The sequence below is a fragment of the Budorcas taxicolor genome, chromosome 11 (assembly GCF_023091745.1).
Source record: "Budorcas taxicolor isolate Tak-1 chromosome 11, Takin1.1, whole genome shotgun sequence".
NCBI lineage: Eukaryota > Metazoa > Chordata > Mammalia > Artiodactyla > Bovidae > Budorcas > Budorcas taxicolor.
In genome coordinates this window covers 105818731-105832360 of record NC_068920.1, presented here as the reverse complement: position 1 = coordinate 105832360, position 13630 = coordinate 105818731, and the positions used below count along the sequence as shown (strand labels likewise).

General features: G+C 48.2%; 1 protein-coding gene across 2 annotated transcripts in view; it reads right to left on the bottom strand.

The window, feature by feature from the left end:
• SLC20A1 (solute carrier family 20 member 1) overlaps positions 1 to 5868 on the bottom strand; it is a 30528-nt gene extending 24660 nt beyond the window's left edge. For both annotated transcript variants that reach the window (XM_052647712.1, XM_052647713.1), the window contains exons 1-4: positions 5677 to 5868; positions 4566 to 5181; positions 4243 to 4383; positions 3967 to 4052 (exon numbers count right to left, since the gene is read on the bottom strand). In XM_052647712.1, the coding sequence (XP_052503672.1) occupies positions 3967 to 4052; positions 4243 to 4383; positions 4566 to 4911 (573 nt within the window). In that variant the 5' untranslated portion in view covers positions 4912 to 5181; positions 5677 to 5868. The remainder of the gene's footprint in view (positions 1 to 3966; positions 4053 to 4242; positions 4384 to 4565; positions 5182 to 5676) is intronic.
• Positions 5869 to 13630: the final 7762 nt, after the last annotated feature.

Genomic DNA, 13630 nt, shown 5'->3' with positions numbered 1-13630 from the left:
GGAGGGGGTAGTCCAAAGACTATTATTGGAGCCAAGACACAGATGTGTTACGTCAACAAGCCATAAAGCCATGTAGCCAGGCACACACCCAGGTGGAGAAACAGCAGCTACAGGACAAGCTATCTGGAAGGCAGAATGTCCCAAAGACATCAGCAAATATAGAGACCCTGAGGCAAACGCTTGAATTGTCTTGAGGAACAGCAAGGAGACCAGTGTGACTGGAAACAAGAGTTAAAAACAAGAGCACAGGGGTTCCCTGGGGGCAGGCACCTCTAAGTCCAACTCTTTGCAAACCCCTGGACTGTAACCTGCCAGGCTCCTCTGTCCATTGGATTTTTCAGGCAAGAATACTCGAGTGAGTTGCCATTTCCTCCTCCAGGGGATCTTCCCAACCCAGAGTCTGAACCTGCATCTCCTGCATTGCAGGCAGATTCTTTACTCGCTTAGCCATCAGGGAATCCCTGGTGGCGCAGATGGTTAAGAATCCAGCTGTCAATACAAGGGACACGGGTTCAATCCCTGGTTCCTAGAAGATCCCATAGGCCTAGGAGCAAGTAAGTATGTGCACCACAACTACTAAGCCTGTGCTCTAGAGCCTGGGAGCAACAACTACCGAGCCCATGTGCCACAACTACTGAAGCCCGAGTGCCTAGACCCTGTGTGCTCTGCCGTGAGAAGTCACCCCCAATGAGAGGTCCACGCACAGCAACAAAGACCCAGCACAGCCAAAAATAAATTCTAAGGGAAAAAAAAAGGGGGCACAGATCTTAACACATGGGAAGGCTAAACCTCAAAGATGTTGTCAGCCTAAAGGTTTAATGCTATCTTAGAGCCAATGGAAAATCTTGGAGAGGTAGTGACAAGGTAAAGACTCATCAATAATTAATGGGAAGACTGAGTTAATGGCTTAAGATTAAGTAACCAGAAAGCAGAGGTGCCATTCCCAATCAGCAGAGATGATGGGCCCTGGATGAAAACCACCTGAACATCAGCTCCCCAGTCTTCCCCAGTCTGCAGCCTGCAAGAATGCTACAGATAAGGGACCTGACAAAACATGAGCCAGTAAAACCTAAGCATCCCTGAGCCATTCAATGATGTGGGCCCCACCCCAAGGGTAGTAAGGTTATGAACCTGAGCTGTATATACCTTTTTCTTCTAAGAATAATCTGTGGTTTTAAGAAATTCTTCAAGGAACTTAAGATTCCCCCTGCTCCACACCCACATCAAAATCCATGAGGGTTCCAGAAATTATGTAGAGGCTTCTCTTCCTCCCTCCCTTCTGTTACCTCCCAACTCCACTCAACCACTCCCCCGAGGTAACCAGGGCTGTTTTATGAGAATGTTTACCAACATTTGACTCATTTAAACACACACCTAAAACTTTACCTCGAAGTAAACATCTCATCACCTCGCTATATGGGATGGGAAAGGGGAGCGTCTTCCTAACTCATTTTCAACCAGGACAGTTCTTTTTTTATACACTGGACATGTCTGAAAAGATGCCCTAGATAGATTTAACATGATTTCTGACAGAAGGGAGGAATACTGAAAGACCCATCTTCTTTGACTGGAATTCAAACACTCATTAGGAAAGCTTCTTTGCCCCATCCCTTGTTTACTGTCCCAGTCCTTAACTTTTGCTCTGCTCTTCCCTACCAACACCCTAACCAATACCCTTGGAACATTCAGAAGACTGAAAACGTCTAAAAGCCCTTGTAATGTTATTAATTTCCAAAACAGAATTTTTAGTTGAAAAGTATCTTAATGGTCAAATATTTAGATTTTAACAGCCAGGACCACCAAAGGTTATCATTCAGAGATGTTAAAGTCTAACAGTAACCAGAAATATTCAGTCTCATCACCTAAAAACTCATTGGTAGATTAGAAACAAGGGCATGCGCCTGCCCCTGGGAGGGGGAGGGAGGGCCAGTGGCAATTCTCCAAGTTCACCTTGAATAGTTTTAAACACAATTCCAGTCATTCTTGATCATGTACATCCTCATACCCCATGAGGAATATATAGAAGTTAATATAGCTAACTTAAGCTCTCAGGAACTTAGGGTAAAAATACCTGGCATGTGTTACCCAAATGAGAGGTCTGAGCAGCTGAAAATCTCACTCTGTACCTGAGAGCATGACCATTCCCCCTCCAGAAAAGAAGTCTATTTTGGTTTGAGACATACAAAGCCTCTGCAGAATCAAAAGAATCAGACCCCTGTGTAAAACCTTTATGCGCAAAGCCTTCCCTGGTGGCTCAGTGGTATGCCAATGCAGGAGACACAGGTTCAATCCCTGGTCTGGGAAGATCCCACATGCCAGAAGGAGCAACTGGGCCTGAGCACCACAACAGCTTGTGCTCTAGAGCCCAGGAGCCCCAATGGCAGAAAAGAGGGGCCCTCACACTCCAACTGGAGAAAGGCTCTCGCACCTGCAAAACCCTGCACAGCCAAAGATAAATAAAATTATGGAAAAAAAACTTTTATGTGCAAGAATTCCTAACGGGGTTCTATGAATTCTGCATTCTGATCCCTGGCTAAGTTGCCCTCAAACTGAAGCATCCTATTATATTCTACAGCAGTGGGGAGTGGGAGGGGTAGGTGCAAATCATTACCTGCTTCTTTAATAAGACAATTTTTACTCTCAAATTATACTAAGCTATAGAGGTTTCAAGTTTTCAAAGTACTACATTGCTATCTTTTGCCAGACTCAGGCCATGGTAAACAGATTAGTGAGTCACTTTATACCAATCATAGAATTTCTATAGAAAGTACAAATCCTCCCAAGAGAAGCTTAGAACTAGACCAAACAAATGGCTCAGTACATTCTTACCACTGGAGATTAAACTACCTGTCTCCCTTCACTCAGATTTCTTCAGTTTAGAAGAATTTAAGCACTTACAATGGACTGTTGAAAGAGTCATTCACCTCAAGAAAAGGACAACTTTGTTTACGGAGAAAAAAATGCATTTATTTTTACTGTAACTCAGTCCAACAACATCCCTTGTTGTCTACATTTATTCTGGAGGCAGCATCAGACTTCATGATAAAAGAAATGCTATCGGGTCCCTCAAAAGGGATTTTCAAAGGGACAGGAAATTAAATGGCTATCTGGAATTTTTCTGCCAAGAAAAACTAAACAGACTTTTGTGATTTTTACCTTCACTGGTTCCTTTTTACCTATTCTGAGATATTAAAGTCAAGTCATTGTGAGAGGTATGAGTCCTCACCATGATGTTCATCAACTGGTTTCAATAATCAACACTACACAGATAATTAGGTAAGGACCCAAACTATTCCATTTTAACTGGCAGTTAAGAAAAAGCCATCCAGGGCACTCAAGCTTACAATTCAAACTGGCCTGAGATAGAGAAGCAGATGGACTTGTGGACACAGCAGGGGGAAAATGGGAAGTTGGGACTAATTGAGAAAGTAGCATTGACATATATAAACTACCATGTATAAAATAGCTAGTGGGATGCTGCTGAATAGCCCTAGGCCAGGGCTTTGTGATGACCTGGGGGTGGGGAGGTGCGATTCAGGCTTAAGGAAGAGACATAAGTAACAACTTATGGCTGATTCAAGTTGTTGTACAGCTGAAACCAACATAATATTGTAAAGCAATTATACTCCAATTTAAAAAAAAGGGTGGGTCTCCCTATGATGGCGGTTTTAACCTGCATACAACTACACAAAGTCATGCCAAATACATTAATTTTTTCCTGCTTTCAATCTCTTCAATTTCTTGGCACCCCTTACTGTTCATTTAATTTCTCCTTTCCAAATGCCTTCTTGGGTATTGAGAACTTTCTTCTTTCCAAGAAGTTAGGTACAAAACAATGTTTCTAACTCTCCAAGGTCACACTCCTACACACCCATCACACTTGTAAAAACGCTATCGGTTTGAATACCACTGAATGTGACCTACTCCAGGTCATGTGAGGGGTGGAGGTGGGGGAAGAAAGATTACCTTACGGAGGATGAATGCACGAACCAGGAAGAATAAAATCCCAGACATAATACCAGAAAGCAGAGGAGAGACGAACCAAGACAACACTGGAATAAAACACATTAAAAGAAACGTCAACTAATGAAAATCAGAAACCCAAATGCTCCTCCCTCTCAGTCCTCCCTTTTCAAAACTTTAATCCATCCCTCCAACTTGACACCATCTACTTACTCCCACACACAATGCCTCCTCCTTGTGGTAACACGACAATAAAAAGACATTTAGAATGAAACGTACCGATTTTTATCAGTTCAGACCACTTGACACCTTCCTGCCCCTTTGCCACCAAGGAGAAACCAATGGTTGCACCGACGATACAATGGGTTCCAGAAATGGGCAGCTTCAAGAAGGAAGCCACTAGTTGCCACACCGCAGAACCTGAAAACACGTCAAGTTCGATTAAGACAAAAGGCAGAATTCCAGTAATGTACGCAGCGCATATTACTGACGGTAACCATCTGAAAAGCTTCGGAACACAAGAATGGAACTACCCATGACAGGAATTCACTAACCCTCCAAGAGGACAATCAGGGCGGGGGCGGTGGTGGTGGAGAACTCACCAAACATCGCACTGACGGAGCCGGCCATCAACAGCTTTTGGGTCGAGTTGTACATCTCCACGTCAATCAAGCCCTTCCTGATCGTCTCGCTCACTTTGGCCCCCAGGAGGACAGAGCCCACTGTTTCAAAGATACTAGCTAAGATGCAGGCTTGCTTGAGGGTCACTACACCTGATCCCACGGCTGTACCAAACGAATTTGCTACATCATTGGCTCCCACGGAGAATGCCAGGACGAACGCAATAATAAAACCCAGGATGAGCATCCATAGGTAGTCCACCAACGGACCAGAAGCGGCAGTAGCAGCAATAGCAGTGGTAATGAGCGGTGCCACGGTCGTTGCCATTCTCTAGAGTAGTGGTTCTTGAATGAATCAGAGAATTACTGAGCGGCGTTCAAGATGTGTAAACAGAATATGAGGTATCAAAAATGCTATAATAAATAATATATATTATATAAAATTAAATACTGTAAACTACGGCACAGAAACCGAGCTGGGGAGTTACTGCTATACGCTGCGTATGGGCATCTGTTGTCTGGGGTTTCTTTGGCTCTGGAGGGCTAGCAACACGGAGCAGAATTCCATGGCGGAGAAGAGAAAGGACGCAAGTTCATCCTGGAAGAAGGGAGAGGAGTAACAATAGTAGTGCGCCCTTGGGGGCCGGTCCCGCACTCCGCGCCGAACCACTGGGACCGGGGGCCCCTGCCGGGCCCGCCATCCGCGATCCGCAGTCCCCCGACCCGGAGAGAACGCGCCGGGCACGTGGCGCCGGGGACCACCTCCGCCCGCGCGCGCCCAGCCCGGCCCGGCCCCAGAGCAGCGGGCCCCGGAGCAGCCGGCCCCCGCGCGCCCTCCCCGCGAAAACCGGAAAAGGGCCGTTCCCGCGCGCGCGCCACCAGCGGACCGCCAAAAAGGCCCGCGGGCGGGCGAACGAACGGACGGACGGACGGACGGACGGGCGGGCGGGCGGGGTGGGGTGGGGCGGGGTAGGGAGGCGGGCAGCGACGAAAGCAGAACCCCACTGCCCAGCCGGCCATCCCCAGCGCCGCCGCGCCCACACTGGGCCCCGGGGAGAAGAAAGAGCCTTTCCAAGGTGGCGCCTCCACTCACCAAAGAAAACGAGGAGCTGAACGGGAGGCGAGGTCCAGGCGGCGGGCTAGAACCACGGACGCACGCACCTTTTATCGAAGACCACACGACCTGGGGCGGAGGCTCTGGGGATGGCTCCGCTGGGCTGACGACAGAACCTGGAAGCAGCCGCTGACGCCTCAACAGCGAAGAGAAAGCACGCAGCGCGCGCCGGCAGCCATCACTCTGGCAGCGCACGCCGCCGGCCCCTACTTATAGCCGGCGCCGCGCCCCGCGTGACCCGCCGCGCCTCGCGCCGGCCAAGGAGTCCCACCCCCGGGATGACGCAGACCCCGCCAGCTCGGCCGGATGAGCCAGACAGCGGCGCTCATTGGCCCGCCCCGCACTGTGGTCACGCCCCCAGAGGGGAGCTTGTCCACGTGGGGAGGGCCAGCCCCTTCCCTGCGGCCTTGCCTCTGCGTCTTGGCACTGCCTGGAGTCAGCGGAGGAGGCCGCTGGGGACCCTCACCCGGTCCCTGGAGGTCATCAAGCGGGGGTTATTGGAGGCCACGACCAAGGTCATAGTTCCTCCCTCGCGATCGCAGTATTACGGAGCTGTCCGAGCCTCGAGCCGCACTTCAGCGCACTTGTGACTTGCTGCATCGGGAGGCCACACCTGGCCAGGTTCCCTCCCTCCCGTCATCCCGGTGACGCTGCAGGGGAGCTCGCGCCTTGGGGCTCCGGATCCGGTCCCGGCACGTTGTCGCACCTGTGACTTGCCCTTGGCCAGACAAGCACTGTCCCTCGCCCGGGGAGGGAGAGGGCTCACGTGGCCGCTTTACTCCCGCAGTCATGCACTTGGGTGAAAACAGTACTGCTGCGGAGTCACGAGAACCAGGTTGTCTCCCAGTTATGGCGCAGAGCCACAGGGTGGCTGTGGGTCATTAATTTCCCGCGGCAGACCGTTTTCTGCGCCGGGGCTGAGGTGCCTGGGGAAGGACTCCTCCGGATTCAAATACTGATTCTTGCTTGCTGCAGTGTGTCACCTTGAGCGACTTTCAGAGCTCTTGCGTAATCGGGAATGTAAATTGTTAACAATTATACCTACCTAGTGGCGGGAATTAAACGAGTTAACGAGTGTGAATGGAACTAGAACTCAGTAGATGTTCAGTGAATGCTAATTTCCGTTTTGTGGTTTCCGTGAATATTCCTGTTTTCTGATGTAGAAAAGGGTGTCTGTGGTGTTCTCTTCGGACCCCCGGAAACTTTCCTATTTTTAGGTAAATTGATTTCTGGTGCCCCTACGTGGCATATATAATGTAGTGTTGACATTATAATAAGATTTGCCTTGCACATTTGGGGGCATTTCATTATTCGGCCTAAGATCAAGACTAATCACTCATGCAGGGGGAGATTATGGTCGTGGTCTCTTGTCGGGGTTTGTAGTGAGATTAAAGAATTCCCAACAAAAATATTTACCAGGCTTAGAATGTTCTGGAGCCCTCCTGGCCTTTAGCCATCTCTAGCAGCTGGGCACTGAATAGCAGGAACAAAGACGTAAATCATTGCTAAGTCTGGCTCATCTATGGAGGCTTAAAACTCCACCTGAGTTTCCTCTGACCTACCTAGAAAATCTGGTGGAGTTATATGAGTAACTTACAAAGTTCTGAGTCCCAAGGTCGTGGCCAAAAAAAGGAAGTGGGCAATGTCCAGGAACACTGACCCTGGAGTGCAAATCTGATGTAATTCTGGCCCCTTAAATTGTACACCTCCCTCCGCCTTTACTCCGTTGCAAGGCTATGAAAAAATAAAGGACTGACATGTTACAGGTCTTTACTGTTCTGCCATTTTAAAACAATAATTTCCAAAGCAAGTTATTAAGGCAATTACCTAGAACTTTCCCTGGTTTGTGTTTGTTTGTTTTTTCATTCTGCCCATGGACTGCTAGTACCCAGTCTGTGCTACTAGCCCTTTAAGTTGGCAAACACTTGCTGGACAACCCCTGTTGAAGGTGGCGGGGCAGCCATGGTGAATATCCAGCAAGCTGAGAGCACAGGCCAAGCCCCTTGGTGGGATTTGAGGAGAGTGCTGGGGCAAAGATTCAGGCAATTCCCCTTGCGATACATGTGAATTCTGAGCATCTTCAGGCTGTAGAAGGGCTATACCCTTCCTCCTCAGGACAATATTCGTAGCGCCTCCGCCAATGGGGCTGTCAGGAGAGGCGAGGGTTGGGGTGGGTCCTGGCCATCTCATCTGGGGGGAGGATCAGTAGGGTGTGGCCCTTAGAGGCTTGGACTTCTCTTGGCTGGAACGCCTCATCCTCTCATGGGGAGGAGAGGTAGGGTTCTGTGGAGAAGAGTTTCAGGGCCTTGAAATGGAAAAATAGAGGAGGTGTGAGCATCACCAGTTCACAAACAAATGGCACTGGTTCTGACCTTATGGCTGAACACAGGAAAGAGGGCAGAGATCCCAAGGATAATGTTTCTGTTAGAATCAAGGTGTTGGACATGCTCTCTTGAACCCTAGCAAGGCCATTTGGTCTAGTGGTTAAATGTGTAGACAGTTAACCCGAGCTACCTGCTCTGCTGCTCACTTGACCAGGGACAAGCACCTTCTCCATCTCTGTTTCCTTATCTGTTTAGGGCTTCCAGGTGGCACTAGTGGTAAAGAAACTGCCTACTAATGCAGGAGACATAAGAGATGTGGCTTCAGTCCCTGGTTTGGGAAGATCCTCTGGAAGAGGGCATGGCAACTCACTCCAGAATTGTTGCTTGAAGAATCCCATGGAGAGAGGAGCCTGACGGGCTACCGTCCATAGGGTTGCACAGTGGAGAGTTTGAGAGTTGCTACTTTGTAGGGTTGTTGTGAGGACTCAATCAACGTATGTAAAGTCCTTAGAAAGGATGTCTAATCCATGGCTGGTTCAATCTCCGAACTCTTAATATAACAAATAGGGATTTCCCTGATGGTCCAGTAGCTAAGTCTCTGCACTCCCAAGGCAGGGGGCCTGGGTTCAATCCATGATCAGAGAACTAGATCCTACACGCCACAACTAGAAAATCCTGAGTGCTATAACTAAGACTTGGAGCAACCAAATAAATAAATAAAAGTAAATATTTAAAAAATTCAACAACTAGCTGAAGGCCTACTGTGCAGAGCTCATATTTAAAGAGATGTGTGTGTCATGTGTCAGAGCTGCCATCCAAGCCAAGCTCTTTCAGACTTCTCCCGCTGCTGATAAAGAATGGGGGTGGAAGGGAAACAGTCTTGTGGACACAGTAGGGGAAGGAGAGGGTGGGATGAATTGAGAGAGTAGCATGGAAACATATACATTGCCATCTTTAAAATAGATAGCCAGTGGGAATTTGCTGTATGACGCAGGGGCACAAACCGAGTGTTCTATGACAACCTGGAGGGTGAGATGGAGGGAGCTTCAAGAAGAAGGAGACACGTATACCTATGATTGATTTCTGTTGATATATGGCAGAAACCGGCACAATATTGTGGAGCAGTTTTCCTCAGATTGGGCTTCCCTGGTGGCTCAGATGGTAAAGAATTTGCCTGCAATGTAGGAGATACAGGTTCAATCCCTGGGTCCAGAAGATCCCCAGAGGAGGGCATGGCAACCCACTCCAGTATTCTTGCCTGGAGAATTCCATGGATAGGAGCGTGATGGGCTACAGTCCATGGGGTTGCAAAGAGTCGAACACGACTGATCGACTAACACTTTGACTATCTTCCAATTAAAGATAAATAATTTTTTAAAGAGATTAAAAGAACTTAAAGGTAAAAAAAAAATGGGACCCATAAGAAACGGGCCCACTGCCAGGAACCTAGGGACGGCAAGATGGGGTATGGTATGTGGCTCAGGGCAGGTGAATGGGCTTGCTGGCTTAGGAATAAGAAGCCTAGGCCTGGCCCAGGCTCTGACCACCCCCGGGATCTCTGGTGAATCCCTGCCACATCGCCCAGGAGCTAAGGATCCATCACTCACCCTCACTTCCAAAAGAATTGCATAAGGCAGCCTGCCGAGTGCCAATGAACACCAGCCTGGGCACTGTGGGCTAGGAGTTTTCTTGGAGATGATTCCCTCTCTCACTGACTCCACATGAGTGGAGCTGAACTGTTGAGAGCTGGGAAATCTGACTCACCAGCCTCACCAGATGTGCAGAGGGACAGACAAAAGGAAGAGGCAAGGCCCCTTGTGTACTCTCTGAGCTCAGAGAGACTTGCAGTCTGAGGTCACCATTCTCTGGGCAGGAAGGAAGCATCTAGGAAATGATCTGCTCAGAGGAGGGGGGATCTGTAGTGGAGGATGGGAGCACTGTGGAGCCAGGCCCCAGTCCAAGGAAGTTTCAGAGACCATTCATTCCATTCATTCGGACTTGGATGGGACATGGGCAGGGGGGTAGGGGGGAGATATCCAGGAAAGAGAAGGTGGGAGCCTTAGGGTAAAGGAAAACCACCCCCTCCCTACCCACCACTCCCCTGGGCTTGGCTGCAGTCACAGATGAGTGAAGTTGTAGTACCTACCCTGTTTACTCAAAGCCAGGCACCCTATCGAGAGCTCTGCATGCATTATCTCATATGACGCTCCAGTAAACCTCTCTTGATGTACTTTTACCTTAATTTCTCTTTTTTTTAAACTTCTTTCATTTTTGAGAGAGGAATCTTCACCTCCTACTACTCCACCATCTTGATCACTCTTATCCTTTTTTTGGTAATACTTATTTTTATTTATTTATTTGGCTGCATCAGATCTTGGTTGTGGCATTCGAACCTCTTAGTTGCAGCATGTGGGATCTAGTTCCCTGACCAAGGATGGAACCCTGGGCCCCCTGCACTGGGAGGACAGAGTCTTAGGCACTGGACCAACAGGGAAGCCCCCTTTTACTTTATTTTACAAAGAATCTGAGGCACAGAGAATGAAGCAACAGTTAAACCAGAAGAACTCCACAAACTTGGAGTCTAAGTGCGTTTTCCCTGGCTGTCAGTAAGTGCAGAGGCAAATAGGATACCCTGATGTGGTAACTCTTCTTTGCACTTAAGTTAATGTATCTACTTCCCTTTTCTTTTCATTAAGTCTGTTGCTTTTACAGCCTGTATTTTAAGCCTCTTCTAACCCTGTTAGAAGAGAACAAGGCACTTTTAGGAGACCTGACTTCAAGATTGCTCCCCTTTAGTAGGAAGCTCCTGTATAGTACAGGGAGCTCAGCTCCATGCTCTGTGATGACCTAAAGGGGTGGGATGGGGGTGGTGGGAGGGGGGCTCAAGAGAGAGAGGATATATGTATACTTATCGCTGAGTCACATTGCTGTACAGCTGAAACCAACACAACATTGTAAAGTAATTATACTCCAATTAAAAAATAAATTTAAAAATAAAATAAATTTTGAAAAAAGATTGGCCCCGCCCTTTCCCCAGAGTAAGAAGAGGCAGGAAATCAGAGCACATGTTCTTCCCAGAAATAAAGTTGATACAGTGGCCTGACCTTATCTTAGAGTTACTGAAAACCCTGTTCTCTTCAGACTTCTCAAGAAAGAAAACCAGGCAGTTCCCTGATGGCCTAGTTGTTAGGATTCCAGGCTTTCACTGCTGTGGACCTAGTCACTTCCTCCAGAAATAGGTTCAAAACAACAATTCAAGTACAGACCACACATCACCATCCTCACCACTACTCTCCCACCTGCTCTGCGTGTGGCTGGCCTCTGTCTTCAAACATTTCCTCATTCCCCACCCAACAGCACTGACCACCCAGTATCCTCGGCTCTGCCCTGACAAGTTCCAGGGAAACTTCCAGACAGAAAGGGGAGGTAGGGGAAGAGTGCTTTCAAGCACCCGCACAGCCAGGCTCTGATGTGGAGACTCATTGGTTGAGAGTGGCCTCAAACCAGCAACTCACAGCAATAAAGAGCTGGATTTTGGTCGTGTTGGGAAAACAGGTCAGTCTGTTCCTCTGCCAACACAAGGGGTGGGGGACTGGTCCACCCACTCTAGATTTTTATATGTCTCCTTCCTGACTGCTCCCACCCCTGGTCTCTTCCCTTTGGTTTTGAAAGGGAAGATCTTTGCACTTGGGCAAGATGCAGCATACAACCCAGACAGAGAGGGCAGAAAAACACAGTTCTCAAAGCTTGAAATGGTCCCGAAACAAACTTCTGGATAGCCAGGTGTGCCTGCACACTTCTTCAGCAAGGCCTGTCTGGAGACCGCAACCAGGACTCCGTTTTCCCCAAGACCCAACTTTCTCAGCTCTTGCCAGGAAAGCAGGGAAGAAAGGCAACTTGCTGGAAACTCAGGAACTGTGTGTAATGATGCTCACATGGCAGAAGGGGAAAGGGGTCAGCCCCTCGCCACCGCTGCCAGACAGATGTGCCTTCAGTCTGAGAGGGTGAGTGGGCAGCAGGATGTGAGTCATCCACAGGGCAGTGCCATGCCACAGACCGGGTAGCTGGTAATGGTCTCAGTCGCTCCGTTGCTCCCCCAGCTTTTCATCGCTTCACTCAGGCAACAAATAGTCTAGCGAGGGTCTGGCAGAGCAACAAGACTGACTAGAGCTTTCGCCCTCACAAAACACAAACTGCTTCTCACACCCAGAATTTTATACTGAGGACCGGCCCTGAAAACGACAGTCAAAGTCGACCTTCCACCCACCTCAGCGGCTGTACTGACCCACACAGTTAGTTCATCATCCAGGTCACTCTCATTCATCATTCTGCTCGAAAGCAAACATTTACAGGGCACAGGAGGCTGTCCCCTGCCCTCCATGGGTGCCCCCTAAACCGACTCAGGGACCCTCACTCACCTGATCCGCTCAGCAAGAGAAACTGCTCCAGGAAGAGCACCGCCCCACCCTCCCCTCTACTCCCAGGGCTCCATGGGTGAAGCTGGAGAAAAAGCTGTCTGTTGGAAGAGCAACCAAGAGCCTGGGCCTGTGTCTGGGGGCTCCAAGGGGCTTCAGCGGTTGGGAACGGCTTCGTAGGAGACTGAAGTTCTAACAGAGTCCAGTTTGTTCATTTTTCAATGGGGAAATCCATTTCTCTTGGCCTCTGGCTAGAGCCTTGCTCCTCAAAGTGTGGTCCTCAGACCAGTAACAAGGGAGCTGGCAGAATCTCAGACCCTCCCAGACCTGTAGAATCATAATCTGCTTTTTTTTTTTTTTTTAATTTTATCCCCTGGTGGTCTACTCATCCAGACGTCATGCTCCCAATTCAGGGGGCCTGTTCAATCCCTGATCAGGGAACTAGATCCACATGCCACAACTAAGACCTGGTACAGCCAAATAAATAAATATTAAAAAGAAATTTATGAAAGAATAGTTGATTTACAATATGTTGATTTCTGCTGTATAGCAAAGTGATTCAGTTATATATGTGTGTATGTTTCATATTATTTTCTATAATGGTTTACCACAGGTTATTGAATATAGTTCCCTGTGCTATACAGTAGAACCTTCTTATTTATCCATTCTATATATAATAGTATGCATCTGTTAATTCCAAACTCCCATTCCTTCCCTCACCCACACCCCCCCCTTGGCAACCACAAATCTGTTCTCTATGTAGAATCTGCATTTTAACAAGGTCCCTGTGGGACTCATAGGCACGTTACATTTTAAGAAGCATTTACAACAAGAATAATGACTTGTTATCTGGAAAGTTTAGGAAACAATATGGTAGTACCTTCTTCAGTCAGATGTTGAAAAGCCACCACTGTTTCATAAGCCTGATTTTCCTCAGCAAGCACTCAGACCATTTTAGCTAAGGAGGACTTCATAGTCTCTGGGGTCACACTATATGGAATGAGCATCCCACTGTACCATTTTCATGCTGTGAACTTTGGCAAATTCCCTTACTTCTCACTGCCTCACATTTCTTTTCTCTACAGTGGAGATAATAGAGTTGTTCTCAGGATTAAATGAGCTTCCATTCTGGCTCAGTGGTAAAGAATCTACCTGACAGTGAAGAAGACACGGGCTCGATCCCTTCGTCCGGAA